The 21,949-nt window shown below is 46.2% G+C and overlaps 1 protein-coding gene across 1 annotated transcript in view; it reads right to left on the bottom strand.

Annotated features, from left to right (window-relative positions):
* Window positions 1-405: 405 nt before the first annotated feature.
* SLC24A3 (solute carrier family 24 member 3) overlaps window positions 406-21,949 on the bottom strand; it is a 248,618-nt gene continuing 227,074 nt past the window's right edge. The window contains exons 12-17 of the mRNA XM_054985808.1: window positions 21,308-21,581; window positions 17,434-17,600; window positions 14,958-15,072; window positions 13,031-13,143; window positions 3,835-3,900; window positions 406-2,829 (exon numbers count right to left, since the gene is read on the bottom strand). Coding sequence (XP_054841783.1) covers window positions 2,680-2,829; window positions 3,835-3,900; window positions 13,031-13,143; window positions 14,958-15,072; window positions 17,434-17,600; window positions 21,308-21,581 — 885 coding nt within the window. The 3' untranslated portion in view covers window positions 406-2,679. The remainder of the gene's footprint in view (window positions 2,830-3,834; window positions 3,901-13,030; window positions 13,144-14,957; window positions 15,073-17,433; window positions 17,601-21,307; window positions 21,582-21,949) is intronic.

The following is a 21,949-nucleotide window of genomic DNA, read 5'->3' as shown; positions in this document are numbered from 1 at the left end:
GTGTTCTCGAGTAGCTTTTCAGATGAGGCCACAAATCAGCTGGTTTCCACATGAATTCTGCAGCTCACGAGAGGTAGCAGGGCAGATGCTCAAGGGATATCAACATATAAATGGATGTGGAAAAGGGTTCTCTGAAGGTAGAACATTTGAGAACCACTGGTCTAAAGCAATGGGATAGACACATTAGAATTATGTTCATAAAACAGTACAAGAGCATAGAGCCTGGAAAAAGGCCATTTCCAGACGGCTTACCTGCATCCGGGACGTCGCGCCATATTTCGGATCGTGCCGGGGAAAACGCGAAATATCGCGTTTTCCCCGGCACGATCCGAAACGTGGCGCGACGTCCCGGGTGCAGGTAAGCCGTCTGGAAACGGCCAAAGTCTAAGAACGGTGTTTGAAGAGGTTACTGTATTTGCTTGACACAGAAATGGTAACATAAACACCTGAGTGTATGAGACACATACAGAGCAATAAACCAACTCTTCCTTTGTCGATTCAACTATAAATGCTTGTATTTTAGCAAGATGGCCACAGACCAGCCCATGTGTGTGTCTCACCTATGATGCAAGAACTTCAGAAACTATCAAGTAATCACTGTGGACGTTGTAATCAAGGTGCTGTGACAGAGGGAGGTCACAGATTGGAAAATTTTATTTCACACTAATTATCCAAAGGAAATTAATTTTAAAACAATCAGATTTAAAAGTGCAAACTGGTGGGTAGATAGATTTTTCACTCAGAAATCTGCTTTTATCCCCAGCACTTCAGGCTTGTACCTCTTTACTAGTAAAGACCTTTGAAGGTAACCTAGATTTAAAAAAAAAATACCTCAGACTTTTGCCTTGTTGAAAATTCCTTATTACACTTCCAAACAAAATGTGCATACAAGTAAAGTGGAAATGCCCAGTGCTTAAATGTAATGGAGACAGTCATGAATGCAACAGGTGTGATAACTGTAGAAATGGGATACCGACAGGTGACTCTCCTGAGGTGACTTGTGTCTGTAATATGAACAGGGTCAGACTATAACAACCGTGGAGGCGCAGGACACTGAACGGCTGATCTTTCACAACCACCTCAGCTACTCAATAGCCTGTATTCACAAAGTGCCATTTCTCCCCACTGCCCCAATCTCCAGGAGAACATGGGATAAACGCTAAGTAATTTTGTAACAGACAGATAGCAAAATCCAGCAGGAAGATCTTCTGAAATGAGGCATGTGAAGAAGACCATCTTAGTGGATTATGCCCACACTCAGCTGTACGAGGGGGGGAAAAATCCCTGCCCAAGTCCAGTGTATCTTTTGCAGAGTGGCAAATGATAACATCAGCAATAACATCTGTGCAAAATATGCCTTTCAGAAACCAGTGTCTACAACTAATGTTTTACAAATAAAGTAACTTTATGTGCCCTTCCCCTGACCCTCAATCCCTCGTACAATGAGAGGTGGTGTGGTCCAGTGGATGGAGTTTCAGTAATTGGACCTAGACCACTTTGATTCAAAGCCTAGCTCAGTCGCAGACTCGCTTTCTCATTGTTCTTGTGCGTACCATTTTCTCTCAGCCTCAGTTCCCCCATCGGAAACATGGGAATATTAGTGACTTACCTCACAAGATTGTTCTTAGGGCAAAGAAGGTAAGGGCTGTAAAGCACTTTTCAAACTAAAAGTGCTACAGAAACCACAAGAGGCTTTGCTTCTGACCTTGCATTTCAAAGTAGTGAAAGTTAAAAACGAGGGTCGATTCCAGACGGCCCTCTGCATCGTGAATCGTTGCGCGTCGTCGCGCAGAAAACGCGACGTCGCGCAAAACTCGCACGAGAAAATGCAATATTTCGTGTTTTCTGCGCGACGACGCACGACATTTCGCAATGCGGAGGGCCGTCTGGAATCGGCCCAGGGCTCCACCTCCTTAGACTTCCAGGGCTGGTAAGCAGAAAACTATTGCTTGGAAATACAACAAACAACTTAGCAATCAAATTCTGATTTTAGGATTAAAACAGCAGCAGTGTTCACAATCTATAGACTGCCTTCACTTAGGGTTTCTCCCGAATCCCTCTCAGTGAGACCTTGTTTCCTGTAAGGAAGCTATTTTGTACTCCTATCTTCCATGTTTTTGTTCAATAAACCTGGAATTGAGCTCCTACATCACCATTTCTGTCTTTTGAATCGTCCACAGAAATTGGGCTCTCAGAAGGATAAAGGAAGCTGCAAAGGAGTTTGTTGACCTCTGGGAGGAAGAGATTAAAACAGATGCTTCCATTTTCCTCAAAAAAGCACCCAACACAATGTAGCCTCTTCTTTGTACCCTAGCAATAGTCTCAGTTCATAAATTAGATTAATCTTCCATCAAATAAGTTAAAAAGAAGAAGAAATGGTAGCAGTTCTGTTTCTCTGGCTGAGTGCCAGTTAGAAGCAAGTTCCCTTAGACTCCAAGTCACTGTTCACAATGCCTGCATTTGTAAATCTTCACATCAATGCAGGAGTTTTTGTGTGTGTGAAGGGGCTGGTTTAGATTTAGGCCAAACCCAGATACGAAAAGGGCTTGATGAACAGCAAGGAGGGTGTCCTTCACGGCCTTCCTGGGGCACCACACACAGCTTGGAGATGCCAACCACGTTTCATATTGCACAGGAAAAGGAGGAAGATACCTCTCGGCAGTCCTGCCGTCCACACGATCAGTGATCTCTGCACATAGGCAAGTTCACAAAAGTGAAGACATTAAATTCTGTCAAGATGGAGATACACAAAAAGATGCCATAGAGGAAAAGGCACACCCCTCCCAGCTTCTTATCCAGCTTCCACTTGTTCAAGTGAACACCAAATACCTACAAACAGACAAGAAGAAATGTGGGTCAAGAAGCGGGATACATCTAGACTGAGAGCACACACTGACCTAAAACTGTCTGGGGACCATCCTGTGTCGTCTTCTCTTCACCAGTTCCCTCACAGCAAGGTCCACTCACCTTTCAGCCCAAGCAGATATCCTGGAGGCATTCACTGGAGAGTGTCTACGAATCACTCAATACATTTTCTGCAGAGGGGTGGAACACAGGGCAGCGCCTGCCGACCTATTAACTTCAGGTCTTATTTAATTTTTTACTTGTGTTTGGTTAACAGCAGGGCTTTTTTTCAGCTGGAACGCAGTGGAACGGAGTTCCGGGAACTCTTGAAAATGGTCACATGGCTGGTGGCCCCACCCCGATCTCCAGACAGAGGGGAGTTTAGATTGCCCTCCGTCAATCTCAACTCCCCTCTGTCTGGAGATCAGGGGGCGGGGCCACCAGCCATGTGACCATTTTCTCCGAGGGCAACCCACTGAGTTCCACCACCTCTTTTCCCAGAAAAAAATCCCTGGTTAACAGAAAGCAACTGAAACGTTTAGAAAATCAAATTTCAGTTGACTTGTTAATTGTATTATATTTATGTAGACAATAAAGTTATTGGCTCTCCATATATTTCTAGTTCTTGCTTTCTGCTGCCTGTGGCTGATTGAGTGGGTCAGGATTATGGGTGACTGAAAGTAGGGGACCTCCTATCCTCTACCTTCTTTTCGAGCTGGGATCTCAACCCTGCTGCAAACAGGATGCCACATTCCACAACAGCGCCAATTTATATACACAAATCAAATCAAATGAAGACAACCTGTGATTTGTCGCTGTGGTGGAGATCTGTTAGTTTGTCGTAGGAAAGTAAAATTAACATCCTGTGGCATCTTAAACAGTAACAACGATATGATCTTTTGCAAGCCACAGCTCACTTCCACAGATATCCAACATTTGATTGGCTGCTTGTTCCTCTCTTCGAAGCTACAGAAGGAGCGATCTACTTACAGTGACAAAGACAGACGCCAGCAGCAAACCCACAGAATAGATAAGTCCCCGACTGTTCAATCGGATCTGAAAAATTCATGTAAATAGTTTCTGAGTTACAGGCTTGTTTCTAATTGACTTGCAATCTTGTAGAATCTTGTAATCTGTAGAAATCTGTTACTGCAAAGTTTAAAATGATGCAGGAAGCAAGGCATCATATCCTTTTTGATCAAAGAGAATATTATATTCAGAGCCGTGCCTGTGCCCTTTTACCCACGGCGTGCGAGTGCCCCCCCCCCCGGTTCTCTCTGTGATAGCACTCTGTTTTTACCCTGCGCAATACCAACAAGAAGAGGGAAATTCCATCTCTCCCTGTTTATGTGGAAGAAATACACAGTAAACCTTCATGTTTTCTTGTACAAGCAGGCTGGCTCAAGTCCACCGTTTTAAACACTGCAGTCTCTGAGCAGCCTTGTCCCATGAGATTGTATGTCTTGGATCCTGAGTGCAAAGGGTGACACGCAGGGCTTTTTTTCTGGGAAAAGAGGTGGTGGAACTCAGGACCGCACAATGACGTCACTTTGGGTCAGCTGGAACAAGGGGGGGGGGTTAAAGTTTAAATCGCCCTAGGTGAAAATGGTCACATGGCCAGTGGCCCCGCTCCCTGATCTCCAGACAGAGGGGAGTTTAGATTGCCCTCCGCACCACTGGCGCGGAGGGCAATCTAAACTCCCCTCTGTCTGGAGATCAGGGGGCGGGGCCACTGGACATGTGACCATTTTCAAGAGGTGCTGGAACTCCGTTCCACAGTGTTCCAGCTGAAAAAAAGCCCTGGTGACACATTTGTACACGGCTGAAAGAACTGACAGCTAGGAACCATTAAGGATACAGTGGACTAGGCCACGTTACTTGGAACAGCTCCATTCGAGTAGGCATAGAGTGGAATCCCACAGATCCATGGTGCTCAAAGGAGTGCCTTCTCCTGGTGGAAGATACCATCCCATGAGGCAAGGATAGCTCCTTCTGTCAGAGGAAGGGGCTGCCATTAGCACAACAAACCCGTGGGACCAAATTTTCATGATTGAAAGAATATAGCTATTTTGGGCATTGATGTGTGGGGGGGGGGGCGGGGGAGCAGATTTTGATTATGTTCAGTTTGAAACAGAGGCAGCTGAAAAACAGGGCTGCGCTTACCTGTAACTGTTGTTCATTGAGTGATCTTCTGTGCAGAAGACATAGCAATGAACAGCCATTTAGGCTGGAGACAGAGAACAGGTTTTTGTCTCCCCAAAGAGCTGAAGGTGTTTTGAAAAAAGGGTTGCTCCTTTTGGTGTGTAAACACATCCTACTGTTGCCTCTGATAAATATGTGCAGCAGGGTTTTGTACTGTTTTAAAATCCTGCAAGCCCTATTTGACCTGACATGACAGTGGAATTATTCTATTTATTGAATTCTTGCCAGCAAGTACTCTAACCAGCAAGTCAATTGATACGAAATACAAACATTCTTCTAAGACATTTTTATAAGGACATAATCTAACGTTGGTTGACTTTTTTTTAAGAGTACAAGAATATTTTTAATGGCAAGGTGCCATTTGTTCAGGGGGCTCAGAGAAGAACTAGCACTGCACTGTTTTTCTTCCAAAGGTGATGGGATGGTTTCCAGGGCTTGCTTGCTCAGCTGGCTTGACAGATGTACAGACAGAAGAAAGAAAAAGCATTCGTCCATCACTAGAAAATAACTGTGAGGATAAAAGTTCAAGCACCCCGTCAACAATGCAGTCCTTGTTTGTCCAACAGCTGGGCTGTTTAACTGTTTAGTAAATTTGTCCTTAACTTAATGAGCAATTCAAATCAGATTTTTATGCATCAAAGCAAATGCACAGAGTTGCCAGCTCAGGAAATAATGCACCACACACAGTACACCAGCCACAGTGTTACTCATTTCTCAGCCGACTTTAAAAAACAGCAAAGTTAGAGGACAGATACGATGGGCAAAACAAAACATTTTTTGCTTCACACACAAAAATTTAGCCAGCAACCACATTTGTCCTTAATAGTGGGTCATGACCTAGCATAAGGCGATTGTACTATCAGCCTCTATATTTATGTTAGGTTTTTTTCTTTAAGAGACATACACACGGAGAAGACTTAGGGCCCAGCTAAAAGTGACCTCCAACTTGAGTTGAGTCATGAGCGCCCACCCTGACTCACTGTCACACAGAAGAACAGGATATCTGAGAGTCTCTCTGCATGAGACGTCTTACATGAGGATGCTCAAGTGCAGGGAAATGCAATGTTATCCGGGAAGCGTAGTTTAAAAAGACACCTCTCTACACAGAGTCAGCAGAGATTGCTCCTCAGAAGTTTTTTAAATTAACAAACCCTCTGAGAAGGATCTCTGCGGGCTCTGTGTAGAGAGGTGAAATTACTTCCCGGCTAACATTGCATCTGCCTACACTTCAGTGTCTTTGTGTAAGATGTCTTGTGTAGAGGGACTCTTACTCTCAGTGCTCCCTTGTTTTATTCAGCTCCAGAGCACCGTGACAGGGTCCTCTCTGACTTCTGCCCAAGCAGTTATCACCAGGGCTTTTTTTCAGCGGGAATGCGGTGGAACGGAGTTCCGGAACCTCTTGAAAATGGTCACATGGCCGGTGGCCCCGCCCCCTGATCTCCAGACAGAGGAGAGTTGAGATTGCCCTCCACACCGCTCAGCGGCGCGGAGGGCAATCTCAACTCCCCTCTGTCTGGAGATCAGGGGGCGGGGCCACCGGCCACGTGAACATTTTTGCAGAGGGCGATTTAAACTTAAAAAAACTCCCCCCTTGTTCCTGCTGACCCCAACTGACGTCATTGCGCAGTCCTGAGTTCCACCACTGAGTTCTACCACCTCTTTTCCCAGAAAAAAAGCCCAGAAAAAAAACCAATGGAAGCAGGCCATGGCTGGCACCCGTTTGCCTTTTTCTGGGTCCCCCTATCCTAGGAAAATCGCATGGAACCAGAGAAAAGGGCAAGCAGGACTCTCCCACAGGGGGTCCAGCTGTTAAAAACTTTTTGGACAGGCAATTGGAAAGCCCTCCTCTCCCCTTGCAGCACTTCAAAGCCAAATGGCGCACTGTTCAAGTAAAATACCCTTTTCTTCATGAGGGAACCCATGTTCCAACTCATGTTAGATGTAACATTGGGTTTGGCCCTTAGACGCAGATGTAAAGGAGAGAAAATGAAGAACTGACAAGACAATGAGAGAGCAATCTTGCTCTTTCGTACCACTGCTAGATGTCAGACCTAAAAGTACAAAGTAAACTGCAGGCCAATGTAGTTCTAGGAAGTCTTTTTGTTGATTTTCTTAGATTATTAAAGTTAAGTCATGAGCATCCCTTGAGCATTTTTAACAGAGAGACCACGCACATGTTAAAATAGTTTAAATAAATGAGAAGAATTCAAATAATAAACAAAAGGGCTAATTTCCCTGAGGAAAATTCTCTGAGGAGAAAATTCGGTGGGACAGTTGGCAACAACAGATTTGAATCTCTGGTATGCACTCTGAAGCGGAAAGGCCTGCAATAGACATCACAGCTGTATTTCCTGGAACAAAGACCAAATTTCATCGGGCAAAAGTTTTTGTTGGCAAACACCACACAGCTTTCATCCAGCTGACAAACAAGAGAGACAATTCTCCTTGGTTCAGGTGTCATTTGTGCCACGTTGCCGACAGAGGCAGAAAAATGAAACAGAACAGCCCAAGCCACAGCCGAAGACCGGACGAGGAACCAGGAAAACAGAGACAAAGAAAATCTGACAATAAAATAACACAGTAATAACTCCCCCTGCTGGTCATAACACACTCCACTGCGAAAATTACAGGCTAGGGAGCAACTCACAATTATCAGCTCCCCCCATTTGGTAGGCTTCCAACAGACATGGAATCTAAGCAGAGCAGAACCACAAGTGACAAAAGGCACAGGTTGGACACTTGTCAGCTTCCCTCAGGTTTTGATGGGAAATGTAGGCAGCTTGGCGGAATGTTGGACAAGTGACAGTTGAAAAGTCCATTGGACAGCCGTCAGAGAGCCAAGCTGCAAGACCAGGATGCCTACATTTCCCATCAAAACTTGAGGGAAGCTGACAAGTGTCCAATCTGTGCCTTTTGTCACTTGTGGTTCTGCTCTCAGACAGAAAATGTGGGAAAGGCCTTTCTCTGCCACCTTTGAAAATGAATATGTCTTATATCTTATAATATGTCTTATAATACATCAGACCATTGGTCCATGTAATTCAGTATTATCTATTCTGATTGGCAGCAGCCATCCAAGACATCTGATTGAACAAACTTCACCCTTTTTTGCGGGACAAAGAACCATAAATACAGGCATTTGCTCCCCCCTCATGCACAGAGCAGTGCCAGCCTGGTGAGTGTGGGAACCTCGTCCATCTGTTGAAGAAAAACCTCCTTGTGTCTTTGCATTTCAGGATTCTTGTCTAATGCCAAAGTTCCCCAGGTCTCTCACTTGTACTGACAACACTCTTGAGGTTTTCCACTCAATCTTGCCCAATCCCCTTCCTCAATACAGCTACAGCCGAGGCATTCTGGTGCCAACCAAGATCCTGCCCAAGACTGGGTGTAGGGAAAGCGCATCAGCCCCGGCTTCTGTGCAGGCAAAGGCAGGGGGAACCAAAGAACAGAACAGGTTCAGTACTGAAGGCTGAACTCTAATAAGCCGGTCTTCTGGCTGCTCCCATCAGTGAGCAAGAGTGATCTGGAAGCTTCAGTAGGGATCAGAGGCACCGCCTGATCTACTCCGGCCTATTGATGCAGGGCGACTTTCTCAATTGGTGGGGCTGACCTCTTTGCAGTCCCTCCCCCCTGCACCTATCAGAGCCTGGAAATACAGAGGATGGATCCTCATTTGCTGCCTCAGAGGCAGACTGCAGACCTGAGTCCTGAAAGTCAGACGGAGAGCCAAGCTACAAGTGACAAATGACACTTGCCTGGCAAGTGAACAGACTCACGTGTATTCCTCCCTGTTCACTTGCGCTCCACTTGATCAAGTGGAGAGCAAGTGAATGGCAAGTGAACAGGGAGGAATACACGTGAGTCTGTTCACTTGCCAGGCAAGTGTCATTTGTCACTTGTAGCTTGGCTCTCCGTCACTTGTAGCTTGGCGCTCCACTTGATCAAGTGGAGAGCAAGTGAATGGCAAGTGAACAGGGAGGAATACACAGGAGTCTGTTCACTTGCCAGGCAAGTGTCATTCGTCACTTGTAGCTTGGCTCTCAGAGCTGCAGAAATGCTGAAGTAAAAGAAAGCCAGGACGAGACAGAAAGAACCCACCACTGCAGCGTTTATCAAACTTCGGATAACTGAGGCAGGCTCTTCTACTTTGGCCAAGGGGAATTAAAATTGGAGGCGTGCGCCACACATCATAACATCTGAAAAAGCTTCCAGGCTTGGTGTTCCTGTGTGAATCATAGTTCTGACTGGGGAAAAACAGAAAGACTGGAGCTTTTGAGTCATACAGGCTCGGCGGGCAGCTTTCTCAGAGGGTGGGTGCTTCTGCTGTGCTCATACATCAGGAGCCCTCAAATAAACCAATCTTACCCTGTGCAGAAATATATCAGAATATAGCTTTAATTAATGAAGCACAGCAGGAGCCATGATCAGCAGGGGCTAATTAGAGAGTATGGAGTTTGCGGCTGATAGAGGGAATAGTGCCACCTGTAAGAGTCAGAAGGAGGGAGAGGCCAAACAGAATGGATTCCCAGAGGTGCTCCGAGAGTCAAAGGAAGCGAGGGGGTGAGGAAGAGGAAGATTACCAACCTCCTGCTAAACAGTAAAGAGTCCAGTAGCACCTTTAAAACTAACCAACTTTATTGTAGCATAAGCTTTCGAGAACCACAGCTCTCTTCTCTCATCAGAAGAGAGCTGTGGTTCTTGAAAGCTTATGCTACAATAAAGTTGGTTAGTCTTAAAGGTGCCACTGGACTCTTTACTATTTTGCAACTACAGACTAACACGGCTAACTCCTCTGGATCTACAACCTCCTGCTGAGGCCTTGGGTAACCAGCCAGGAAGGGGCAGGGTGTTGGAGGCAGGGAGGGCACGTGAAGCGACCTACGCCCAGTGGGCTAATTATGAATTACTGCTAACCTTTCCTTGCTGTAATTTTTAACTTATTGCGCCTACGCATAGTTTCATGTAATTACCAATGAGCACACACTGCTTTAAAATACCAAGCATGATCCCGTGTCGTGCTTTTAATGATACTATTCATTTCCCAGCACGACACATTCAGAGGCATTGCTATTAATTGTACCCCCTTTGCTGGACATGCTGGAAAGTGTCAACTCTGCCCACGTCATTATTAACTCATTCCATTATACACAGAATAAATTGACATTCAGGCAGCTTTCAGCTGATACAATTCATTCCATGCCTATTTGGTTGCCACGCAATATGGTTGTGTAGCCTTTTATGGGAAAGCGTTGCAAGAGAGAAACTTCCTCCTTCTCATCAGACAACTTCACTGCCCATAGTTAGGAATTTCTATTCGAAACTGACCAATCCGGATCCTTCCTGAGACAGGAAAAAAAAATACATTCTGCAGGACCAACTGTCAGAATATCTCCCTGGCACAAGTCAGGACGTGACATCTCCCCCAGTCGGCCCGTGCTTGGTTTTGAGCCAAACCAGCTTGGCAACAGGAGTTCCACGTCTGGAGCTCCCAACCAATCAGGTATGCGTGGTCCTTATGTGGATCGTGACCACAGTGCTTGGGGGAAGGTTTAAGCCTTCCCATCTCCACCACTGTCTAAGACTGAAATGGACCTGGGAAGCTACTATTTGCCCCATCCCCTTTTTGACGATTAGTAAAAAAAATACAACTTTCATCAACTGTCAATCAAACACATTGAACAAACCGAGATGAAGATGGTATGACAGCCTCTGGACTTGGCTGTTTCTATTTGGACCCAGAGAAAAGCAAAATAGAGGTGGCGTAAGATGCTATAGGAGGACAAGGGTTTTCTTCTAGTTACTGCCCCAGTAACTCAGTTATCTCATCACCAGAAGTAACTGCCTCCAGGCATTCCATTCAGATTCAGCAATGGAGGGAAGAGGTAACATCCAGCCTGGATTGCTCACTCCACCTCTAGGGGTGTGCAATTCGGGTTTCTGATTCGGGATAAATACCCAAATCAGACCCAATTTGCAAAGATTCAGGATTTCCAAATCGGGCCCAGCATGCTGGCCCTGATTTAGAAATGGCGAATCAAAGCTTCCCAAAGTGATCTGGGTCACTTCGGGAAGCTTCGGGGTACTTTTAAACCCCGGCTAGCTCCAGCTGACTGGTGGAGTAGGATCCCCTGCCAGCCAGCTGGAGTTTAAAGGGCCCATTTCCCTGCCACTTGCAAGCAGAAAGGGCCCTTTCCGGGCTTCAGTTGGTCCGTGGGGGGCGGGAAATCCCCCTCACAGGCCAGCTGGAGTTTAAACAGCCCTTTTTCTGCCCCTTTAATGGCAGGGAAAGGCCCTTTCTGGGCTTCAGATGGCCCACTGGGATGGCCCACTGGGATGGCCAGATGGCTCCCTGTGGGCCAGCTGGAGTTTAAAGGGCCCTTTTCCCTGCTTGCGCGGCTTATTTCCGAATTGCTTACTTCCGATTCTTTTTCCCACTTCTGAAATTCCAAAGCGGGAAAACAGAATCTTTCCATCCCTGCACGCTCCTATCCACCTCTTTCATGACTTTTGCAACTGATTTACATTCACCACCTATATATCTCTGGCCAGTTTCTTCAAACCCTCCATGCATCTGACAAAGAGAGCTGTGGTTCTCGAAAGCTTATGCTACAATAAAGTTGGGTAGTCATAAAGGTGCTATTGGACTCTTTACTATTTTGTCCCAGCTTCGTTTCACTCCCAGGATTTTTCAGTTGCTGCCTCTGCTCTGGGAACCTGTCTTCTGGATTTGGTCCAGAAGGGGGCAATGCTGAGTCAGCCTGTTCCGTTCCATCAGGCTTTCTCTTGAAGGGGGCAGATCCAAAGTCAGGATGTGGAATTGACTTTTTTCTCTGATGGGTAATAAAATGTGACTGTAGTTTTGGAACCTGTCGTTCCTCAGCCTGTGATTCTTTGTACCTGTTTAATGAATATCTGTTGGCCTCTTAGTCTTATTTTATAAGATGCCATGGGCTGAGCAGAAAAGGTGACTATATTTTAAATAAACAGTAGTTAAAATATTCAATGTTGCCTACTCAACATTCTGTCTATTTCAGAGGACCACCTACCGTTTCCACTTTTATGGACACCAGCCCCATTAATTGACTCAATCTTACCTATTTGATATTTCTTACTTGCTTACTGGCCTGTATCTTTCTACTCTGCTCAGCAATGTCTGAAGAGATCAGGCTAAGGAGCCTTCCACCAACTTAAGCCGTTCTTCAGCTCCTAGAGTGGAGTGGAAGACACAGGACACCAGGGCTTAAATCACCCTTGGCGAAAATGGTCACATGGCTGGTGGCCCCGCCCCCTGATCTCCAGACAGAGGGGAGTTGAGATTGCCCTCCGCGCCAGTGGCGCGGAGGGCAATCTCAACTCCCCTCTGTCTGGCGATCAGGGGGCGGGGCCACCAGCCATGTGACCATTTTCAAGACATGCCAGAACTCCCTTCCACCACGTTCCAGCTGAAAAAAAGCCCTGCAGGACACTGCCTTGAACTGGAATGGATACCCTTACAAGTAACCCTGAGAATATTCACAGAAAAGAACTCAAAATGTCCTGGACATCTTCAACAGCAGGGCTTTTTTTCAGCGGGAACGCGGGGGAACGGAGTTCCGGAACCTCTTAAAAATGGTCACATGGTTGGTGGCTCCACCCCCTGATCTCCAGACAGAGGAGAGTTTAGATTGCCTTCTGTGCCACTCCAGCAGTGCAGAGGACAACTTAAACTCCCCTCCGCTGGAGATCAGGGGGCGGGGCCACCGGCCATGTGACCATTTTCGCCGAGGGCAATTTAAACTTAAAAAAACTCCCCCCTTGTTCCAGCTGACCCAAAGTGATGACATTGTGCAGTCTTGCGTTCCACCACCTCTTTCCGCAGAAAAAAAGCCCTGTTCAATAGGTACATCACTCAAAAGCAACTGAAGGAAAAGCAATTGGCAATAAGCATGAAAAAGGCCTTAAAGGAAAACTGAGAAAGAAAAGTCCCTGTAAACATAGAACTTACATAGGAGCCACAGTCTACTGCTAGGGTCTGTAGAGACCAGGGAAGGCCAAGGCCAATCAGAATGTCAAAAACATTGCTTCCGATGGAGTTCGACACAGCCATGTCCCCCATGCCTGCCGAAACAAGAAAAGCAGTCAGAATTATTTCCAAAGGCAGCAAGCACCCTCTTAAGCAACATTGTTCTGGTCAGAGTTACTACCAACGTTTTCTTTTTAAATTTGTGGGCTCTCTATCTCACTTTCCTTGCCCTGTCTATCCTCCTACTTTGGTGGCACATGATGACCACCCATTCAGATTAAGTTTAATAGTCACATAATATTTGTGACATCCACAATACAGCCCCTTGGTATGCACAAGTATTATGGGCAAAACATTTCAGGCCAGTCTATCTGTAACGAGCTTTTGCCCGTGTCTGAAACTAAGCTTCTACTAGCCAAAAGAAAGATGTATCTTTTCTCTTGGAAAGCTTTCAGCAATTAGTTCTCAGACCTGTCAAACAGATAAGTTCTTTGAACCACCTGTTTATGAGTACATTTATTTATATAGGGTTCAATATTGCTTTGCAACTCTTTATCAAACACACAGACACCTGCCTAGAGTTTATTTTACTTTAGTGAAAATCCACCCTAGTTTTTTAATGAAGCAAGTAATTAAAATATAAATGGTTATTAATATAAATCCTATAAAAACAGAACACAGAAAGGCAATAAGAAATAAGTTTGCTAACATTTCTTAATAAATACCAAGTTTAACATAATCAAAGTTTCTATGAAATGCATGGGTAAAGATAAGTTCTCACCTAAATTCTCTCAAGAGATTTCTTCCGTTCTATCTGAGTTTGCAGTTTTATAAGTCATCATATGCAAATGTTTAAGGTCTATTCACATGATAGCACAAACGATAATTGGTCTATTGTCAAAGGCAATAGATAATTGGTCTGATGCTTCATTGAATATTCATAGTTTCTATTGTATAACTTTCCAACTAGTAAAAAAATGACATTATACTCAAACTTGCAAAACAAAACTATAAATCTCTGAGAAGTGTCAGAAAAAGTTAAGCTGAGAGATCACTATTGGTTGAATCTCTGATAGAGGAACATTAATCTCGATAGAGTCCACTATTTTAATTAACTGTCAAAAGATTAAGGCACACCTGTTAGAATTACCTAACACTTAGAAAAACAACACACAGACGGTTCATGCAAAGTTTGAAAGTTCGTCTAGAATACAAGTGCTTGGCCTAGTATTGCTCAGTATTGATTATTGTCATGTGCTTTTATCTATATTGGTGCATCATATTTACGGCTAAGGATTTTGAAAATATCACCAAAGAGATAGACAGATTCCAAGTAACACTGGATTACAGACCCAGCTGGAAAGGACCAAAATGTATCAAATCCAATCTGGGCCACAAAACTTAATAAAAAGCAAGAGAGAGAGGGAGAGGGAGAGGGAGAGGGAGAGGGAGAGGGAGAGGGAGAGGGAGAGGGAGAGGGAGAGGGAGAGAGAGAGGGAGAGGGAGAGGGAGAGGGAGAAGGAGAGAGAAGGAGAGAGAGAGAGAGAGAGAGAGAGAGAGAGGGAGAGGGAGGGAGAGAGAGAGAGAGAGAGAGAGGATGGAACAGGGAACTGAACAATAGTTACTCTGCCCAGATCTTTTTTATTTTTTTGACCCATTATCAAAGATGATAAGCATGAGCTGCAGATCGTTTTCTACACATATTCAGCATACCTACGATATGGGTTCTTTGCATATATAAGCCAGCAGCAAATATCTTCTGATTCATTCATATAACTTTCCATCCACGGTCCAGAGAGCAGGTCATGGGAGAGAAAAATAAGCCTGTCGCTCACTCTCAGCCCAAACAGAATCTCAGGTCAAAGGACAAGCAGATGAGAATGCTTGTTTTCACGTGCAACCAACCTACCTTGTCTTGCTACAATAAGGCTTGCCATACAGTCCGGTACGCTGGTTCCAGCAGCCAGAAAGGTGATTCCCATGATCACATCTGGGATACCCAAAGTGTAACCAATGATGGTGACCTAAGGAATGAAATGTACCATCAGGATGCTTAAGCTCATTAAGGAGGCAGACTGAAGCATCTCTTACAATATCTAGTATAGGATTTCTGCTGTGGTGGTGGGGGCAGGGGGGGCTGGCTTTACTTACCCTAGGGTTGGCAACACCATCTTGGGAAATTCCTGAAATTCTGGGGGCAGTGCTTGGCGAGGGGAAGGAGCTCAGCAGAATCTCCCATTGCCTCCACGGCAACTGATCTCTGCAGTCTGGAAATCAGCTGTAATTCCAGGAGAGCTCCAGATCCCACCAGGAAGCGAATAACCCTAACTTACCCCCCCACCCCAACCGTCTGCATTCAGCTAATTATACACCTACTTCCCTTCAAATCCAGCACTGAACCTCTTTGCTTCTCCCCCACCCCAATTCTGTCTGAAAAGACTTCTTTTCCACCTTAGCATGTACCATTTAAAAACTGCCATCCCACATCCCTCTTTTCCATATTCATATTTACTTCAATTTGTGTTTCTTTTTAAAAATAAACTTTGTTCTGGTTCAAGTTTTATTAATTAATAAATAATGAATACATAATAATAATCATAATAATCATAACAACGACAACATTCAATTTATATACCGCCCTTCAGGGTGACTTAACACCCACTCAGAGTGGTTTACAAAGTATGTCATTGATGTATTGTCGAAGGCTTTCACGGCCGGAGAACGATGGTTGTTGTGGGGTTTCCGGGCTGTATTGCCGTGGTCTTGGCATTGTAGTTCCTGACGTTTCGCCAGCAGCTGTGGCTGGCATCTTCAGAGGTGTGGCACCAAAAGACAGAGATCTCTCAGTGTCACAGTGTGGAAAAGATGTTGGCAGGTCATTTATATCTACTCAGGAGGGGTGGGGTTGAGCTGAGTCATCCTGTAAGAGTTTCCCAGGGTGTGGAATGCTAATGGCGGGAGGCTTCACTGTATCCTGAGGAGGTTCTTTTGCATACGGATTGGTGCTTGATGTGCTGGTGAAACGTCAGGAACTACAATGCCAAGACCACGGCAATACAGCCCGGAAAACCCACAACAACCAAAGTATGTCATTATTATCTCCACAACAGGTGGGTGGGGCTGAGAGAGCTCCAGAGAGCCGTGACTAGCCCAGGTCACCCAGCTGGCTTCAAGTGGAGGAGTGGGGAATCAGACCTGGCTCTCCAGATTAGAGTTCTGCGCTCTTAACCACTACACCGAAGACCATTGGAAGTGTGAGCGAGGGCCTTGCCAGCCCCCTGCCTCTGAGAACTTTCCCCCTATAACTGTCCTGCTCCTGCTTCACTCTAACTGGTCTTCCCTTCGTCCTTCAACCCCTAACTTTTTTATCTCTAGCAGCAGAAGTTACCAGGTGAAGCTACAAAAAGAAGACTGTGCTGCTCCAATGTGTTGCCTGGGGGGAAATGGAGAGGAGGGCCTCCTGCTACTGCTTATTAGCAGGAAGTGCAGTGAAAGATTTATTATGAGAGAGTACTAGGAGGAACATAAGTGCCCTGGACCAACTGAAAAGCCCCAGAATCCAGGTTTATATATTCACCTGCTAACTAACAACAAGTCATATGAAAAGAAGCCTCCCAGCGCCAGTAGTGACTGCCAGTCCTCGGAGCAGCTACGGAGCAGAGCACTTCATGGCTCCCCCTTCCAGCCCTCTCACTGTCCTGCACTTTGGACACGGATGGAGCTGCCTCTTGCTCACCCACACAGCGGCAGAGCACCTCGTTGCTTTTTGTGATTAGAAGCAAATAAATCAAACACAGCAGCTTAACTGGCAAACGAAGGTTGCAAACTGATTAATGAACACATGTGCTGGCAGAGTTGAGCATCTCTGGCTACAATACTTGGACTACTCTGTTGCAAACTTTTGATTTTTCTAGCACATAGGATGCATGGGCTTAGGTAAAAGTGGAACTGGTTCCAAAGCGAAGCAAAGCCAATTCAGTGCTGGAGCTTCAGTTTCAAGACTTGTCTACGTAGGCCCAAATGCAGAGGCTCAACAGAGGCAGCAAATTTGGAAAGTGCTTCTATGTATCCAGCATAATTAACCGACAAAAGCAGCTGCTGCTTTCAAATGGGGGTGGGTGGGGGGGGTTAGACCAATTCATTGAAGATGGGTCGATCAATTGCTATTGGCTATGACGTCTACACAGAATCTTCATGTTCCGAGGCACTCTGCCACTGAATACTAACGGCCGAGGAGAAAACAATGGGGGAGGATTTGTGGCTTCTGGAGGCACCTGGCCTGGCCACTGTGGGGAAAAGGATGCTGGACTAGTATATTTGAGAAGGAATGACAGGATACCCATGAAGTTCAAAGCTCTCCCGCATCCACCAGGTCCAATACGTACCATCCACACCATCACATAGGAAAAGGCTGCAATCCAAAGTGTCGAAGCAGCGAAGGTGACCAAGAACCATTTCTCCCAGTTGGGCTTATTACAGTTGGGTACCGTGAAGTACAGAAGGAGAGACAAGGGCCAGGTGAACACCCACTTGGCAGCTTCCATCTTCCCTGCTACAAAAACAACACAGGAAGAAGATAAGCTAGGATTCCTTATGCCCAGCTTTAGTTCATGGTGCAGAGTTAAGAAGACGCAATGAGAGGAATGCCTAAATGCTAAACAGCACAGATATGACAAACCTGAGTGACTGCTGCCCTCCTGGGCCAGTAACCCTCAGCTCTAAACAGAACCATGAGGCAATAAATAATGATGATGATGAAAGATGATGATAACTGCACTTATATATTGTTCTTCTAAACAGATTAGTGCCTCACCCAGAGCAGTGAACAAGTCAGTATTATTATTATCCCCACATTATAGCTGGGAAGCTAAGGCTGAGAGGGGTGGCTGGCCCAAGGCTACCTGCTGAGCTCATGGCAGGAGTGGGATTTGAACCAGTACAGTGCTGATTCGCAGCTGGACCACTTAACTACTGTGCTCGCCCTAGCCAACAGAACACCATGATTAAACTCCACGTTTAGTAGAACAGGCGGGAGGCAAGGTGGCACGGTATAGCTTGATCTTGTCATATCTCAGAAGCTAAGCAGGGTCAGCCCTGGCCAGTACTTGGATGGGAAACCACCAAGGCAGGCTGGGGTGGCTCTGCAGAGGAAAGCAATGGCAAACCACCTCTGTTCACTTGCCTTGAAAGCCCCTCACTAGGGTCGCCGTAAGTAGGTTGCCACTTCATAGCATACACATACATATAGTCAAACCGATCTTTGCTTATCTGGGAAATGTATACACCACCTATCCCAAAACCAGCTTGAAGTAGCTCACAAAGTGAGAGAAAAACAATCCTACTATATAAAAGGCTAAGCGTATTCAAGACAACTCACTTCCTACCCTGGTGCACCACCAGAGGGTGCTGCTGTGGAGGGAAGCCCAGATGAGGCAGCTGGACCTCCAGAGAGCGTGCTACGGTGGGAAGCCCAAGCCGGGATCAGGCGCAGAAGAGGTACCAATGTCTGCCCGCCTCGTTCACCCAGCTGACATTCAGGAGTAGAGCAGGTGGCAATGCCCACCCCGCCTTCACCCAGCTGGGATCAGGCGCAGAGCAGGTGGCAATGCCAAACCCCCGCCTTCACCCAGTTGGTATCAGGAACAGAGCAGATTGCAATGCCTGCCCCCTTCACCCAGATGGGATCAGCCATGGAGCAGGAGGAAATGCCCGTCCCCCCCTCACCCAGCCAGGATCAGAAGGGGAGCAGGCAGCAATGCCCACCCCCTTCACCCAGCTGGGATCAAGAACAGAGCATGAGGCAATCCCCATCCCCCGGCCTGGATCAAGTGCAGAGCAGAAGGTAATGCCCGCCCCCAACTTTACCCAGCAGAGATCAGGAGTGGAGCAGGTGGCAATGCCTGCCCCCCTTCACCCAGCCAGGATCAGGCAAGGGGAAGGTGACAATGCCCGCCCCATTCACCCGACCAGGATTAGAAGCAGAGTATGAGGCAGTGCCCACCTCCCTTCACCTAGCCTAGATCAGGTGCAGAGCAGGTGGCAATGCCCCCCAACTTCACCCAGACAGAATCAGGCACAGAGTAGGAGGCAATGCTCATCCCTTCTTCACCCAGCCAGGATCAAGAGTGGAGCAGGTGGCAATGCCCACCCCCCCTTCACCCTGCCAGGATCAGGTACGGAGCAGGAGGCAATGCCTGACCCCCATTCAACTTCCTGGAATCAGGCACAGAGCGGGCAGCGATGCTCCCCCCTCCTTCACCTGGCTGGAATCAGGCACGGAACAGGAGGCAATGCCTGCTCTTTCTTCACACAGCCAGGATCGGGCTCAGTGGAGGTGGCCATGCCTGCCCCCACCCTCCCGCCTTCATCCATCCGGGATCAGTGACAGAGGAGGAGGGAATGCCCACTTGCTCGCCCTCCCCTTTCCAGAGCACATTGTATTTTTCCCACAACGGGCTTTGTTGCTAGTAATATATAAAAAAAGAAAGGAATTACGAATGATAAAACAAACCATTAAAACAAACCAGGGATAAAAACAGCATCACACATTCTACAGCCTAGAAGGACATTCACAAAACAGTCCTCAGGCAGATCATAAAAACAGCTTTAAAAGACAGAGTTGGACATTTTCTTCTAAGTTCTCACTCCTGGATCCCGCCCCCAAATACTGTTTCCTTGGATTATAGCTGAATGAAACATGCTTTTTATCTTGATGTTTCTCAGGCATTCTCTAATTCCGAGGGTTATCTAAATCCAGCTGACAGCATTACATTCCTGATGGGAAAACCAGTGAAGTGAAAGCCAGGCTTGGGCTCCTGTACATCCAGAAGAGTGCCCTGGGGACAGTGTATCTGTGTTTCTCTTGGCTATTTGTTTATGCTCCCCCCAACCCCTTGGGGAAAATTAGCAACTAACGGAGAGACAAGAAAACAGGAGAGATCATAGACGAAGCAGGCCAGCAGCTCTACAGCTGTTTCTGTTTGTCCCCGGAAGAGCCCTACCGATGATTCACAGATGGGACCAGAGCCCACAATCGTAACGCTGGACAACCATTTGCTTCTTGTTGCAGCCAAGCGCCACAATAGCACAGACCAAGGTCCTTATACTGGGAAACCTTCTCTTGGTCAAAGGGATTCTCATTGTCATTCTGACTATGATGTCACATCCTGGTAAAAGCAGAATAGAATGCTGGGATGTTATTCTCATGTGATGACCCAAATAGCATTCATTTGTTGTTCTGTGTGGTAGTTCACCAAACGATGCGTCAGCAAGTCCTGCCTTGCTCTCATTCCCTCACTCCCCACAAGGCAGTTTAAGAATCATGATTTCAATCATGAGAGCCAGTGTGGTGTAGAGGTTGAAGTGTTGGACCAGGATCTGGGAGACCCAGGTTCAAATCTTCCCACTCTGCCATAGAAGTCTGCTGGATGACCTCGGGCCAGTCTCTCCTACTCAGCCTAACCTACCTCAAGGGTTGTTGTGAGGATAAAATGGAGGAGAGGAGAACAATGTAAGCTGCTCTGGGTCACCAGAAGGGAGAAAGAAAGAGTATAAGTGAAGTAAATAAATTGTCATTAAGAAAAAAGGCCAATTTAAATTTAAAAAGGTAAAGGTAAGGTAAAGGTGCAGGCTCCGAGTCATTACTGACCCATGGGGGGGGGGGTCGTTGCATCACGACGTTTTCTTGGCAGACTTTTGTTATGGGGTGGTTTGCCATTGCCTTCCCCAGTCATCTACACTTTACCCCCAGGAAACTGGGTACTCATTTTACTGACCTCGGAAGGATGGAAGGCTGAGTCAACCCGAACCGGCTACCTGAACCCGGCTTCCGCCAAGATCAAACTCAGGTTGTGAGCAGAGCTTGGGCTGCAGTACTGCCACTTACCACTCTGTGCCACGGGGCTCTTAATAAACAATTTATATATTCTTCCCATTTATTATTTAGGTATCCCTAAACAAAAGTGCAGACTAATTGGTTGTTCTGTTGATAAAACACAGGATTTAGAAGCGAACAGAACTCTTTATACAACCTCAGGAGGTGACATTATACATTTCTACACATTTCGTAAAGCATTTAACACAATCTTTTAGAGCCAAAGGGTGCCACTGTGTCTGAACCAGGAGGCTATTGCGCTTGCCCTTCAACCATGGCTGCAAGCGAGCTTCCAACTGTGGTTTGCAAACCTGGTTTGGAGGGGAAGTTTCAAGAAAGTTTGAAAGAGTGTGATTTAAAGCATTTAAATAAAATGTGCATCTTACCTGGTGGATCAAAGGGTGTGTAAGGGCCACTGTCTTCCTCCTCTTCCTCCTCCTCTTCATCGTTCTCATTGTTTTCATTGTCTTCATTCTCGTTCTCTGTTTCGTTCCCAGCGTCAGCAGCATCCTCATTTCTTCTGGTTCCACTCGCACCTCTCTCGGCAGAATTGCTGGGCCCGGATCCATTCTCCACAGTATGCTTGATGCTGATGGGAACTTTGATGGCCACCTCTGACTCCCCATTGGTGTATACTCGGCTGTTTATCAATCTTTGTCTCTGGAGGAGGGAAAACAAGCAGCTAAGTGCCATGCAAAAAGGGTGCTGTTTTTAAAATGATAATAATAGATTACAAAAAGGATGTGTACAATCAAATGTCCTAATTAATTGCCACTACATTCTAGGACTTGATTAGTGTACCAATCACTGTACTCAGGACATTGCTATGTCCCTCCTCTTCTGCCTTGCATCAAACTGTCATGATAAGGATTCTTTCCACCTCATATGAGGGTGGAGATACAAGTCACTAAGTACCTAGGTCAAGATGGGCAGCCATGTTAGTCTGTCTGTAGCGGTAGAAAAGAGCAAGAGTCCAGCAGCACCTATAAGACTAACAAAACTGACAAATCGCTGGTGAATGACAATGG

Source organism: Eublepharis macularius, chromosome 7 (assembly GCF_028583425.1).
Source record: "Eublepharis macularius isolate TG4126 chromosome 7, MPM_Emac_v1.0, whole genome shotgun sequence".
Taxonomy (NCBI): Eukaryota; Metazoa; Chordata; class Lepidosauria; order Squamata; family Eublepharidae; genus Eublepharis; species Eublepharis macularius.
The sequence above is the reverse complement of the archived record's forward strand: the minus strand, read 5'-3'. Positions and strand labels throughout refer to the sequence as shown.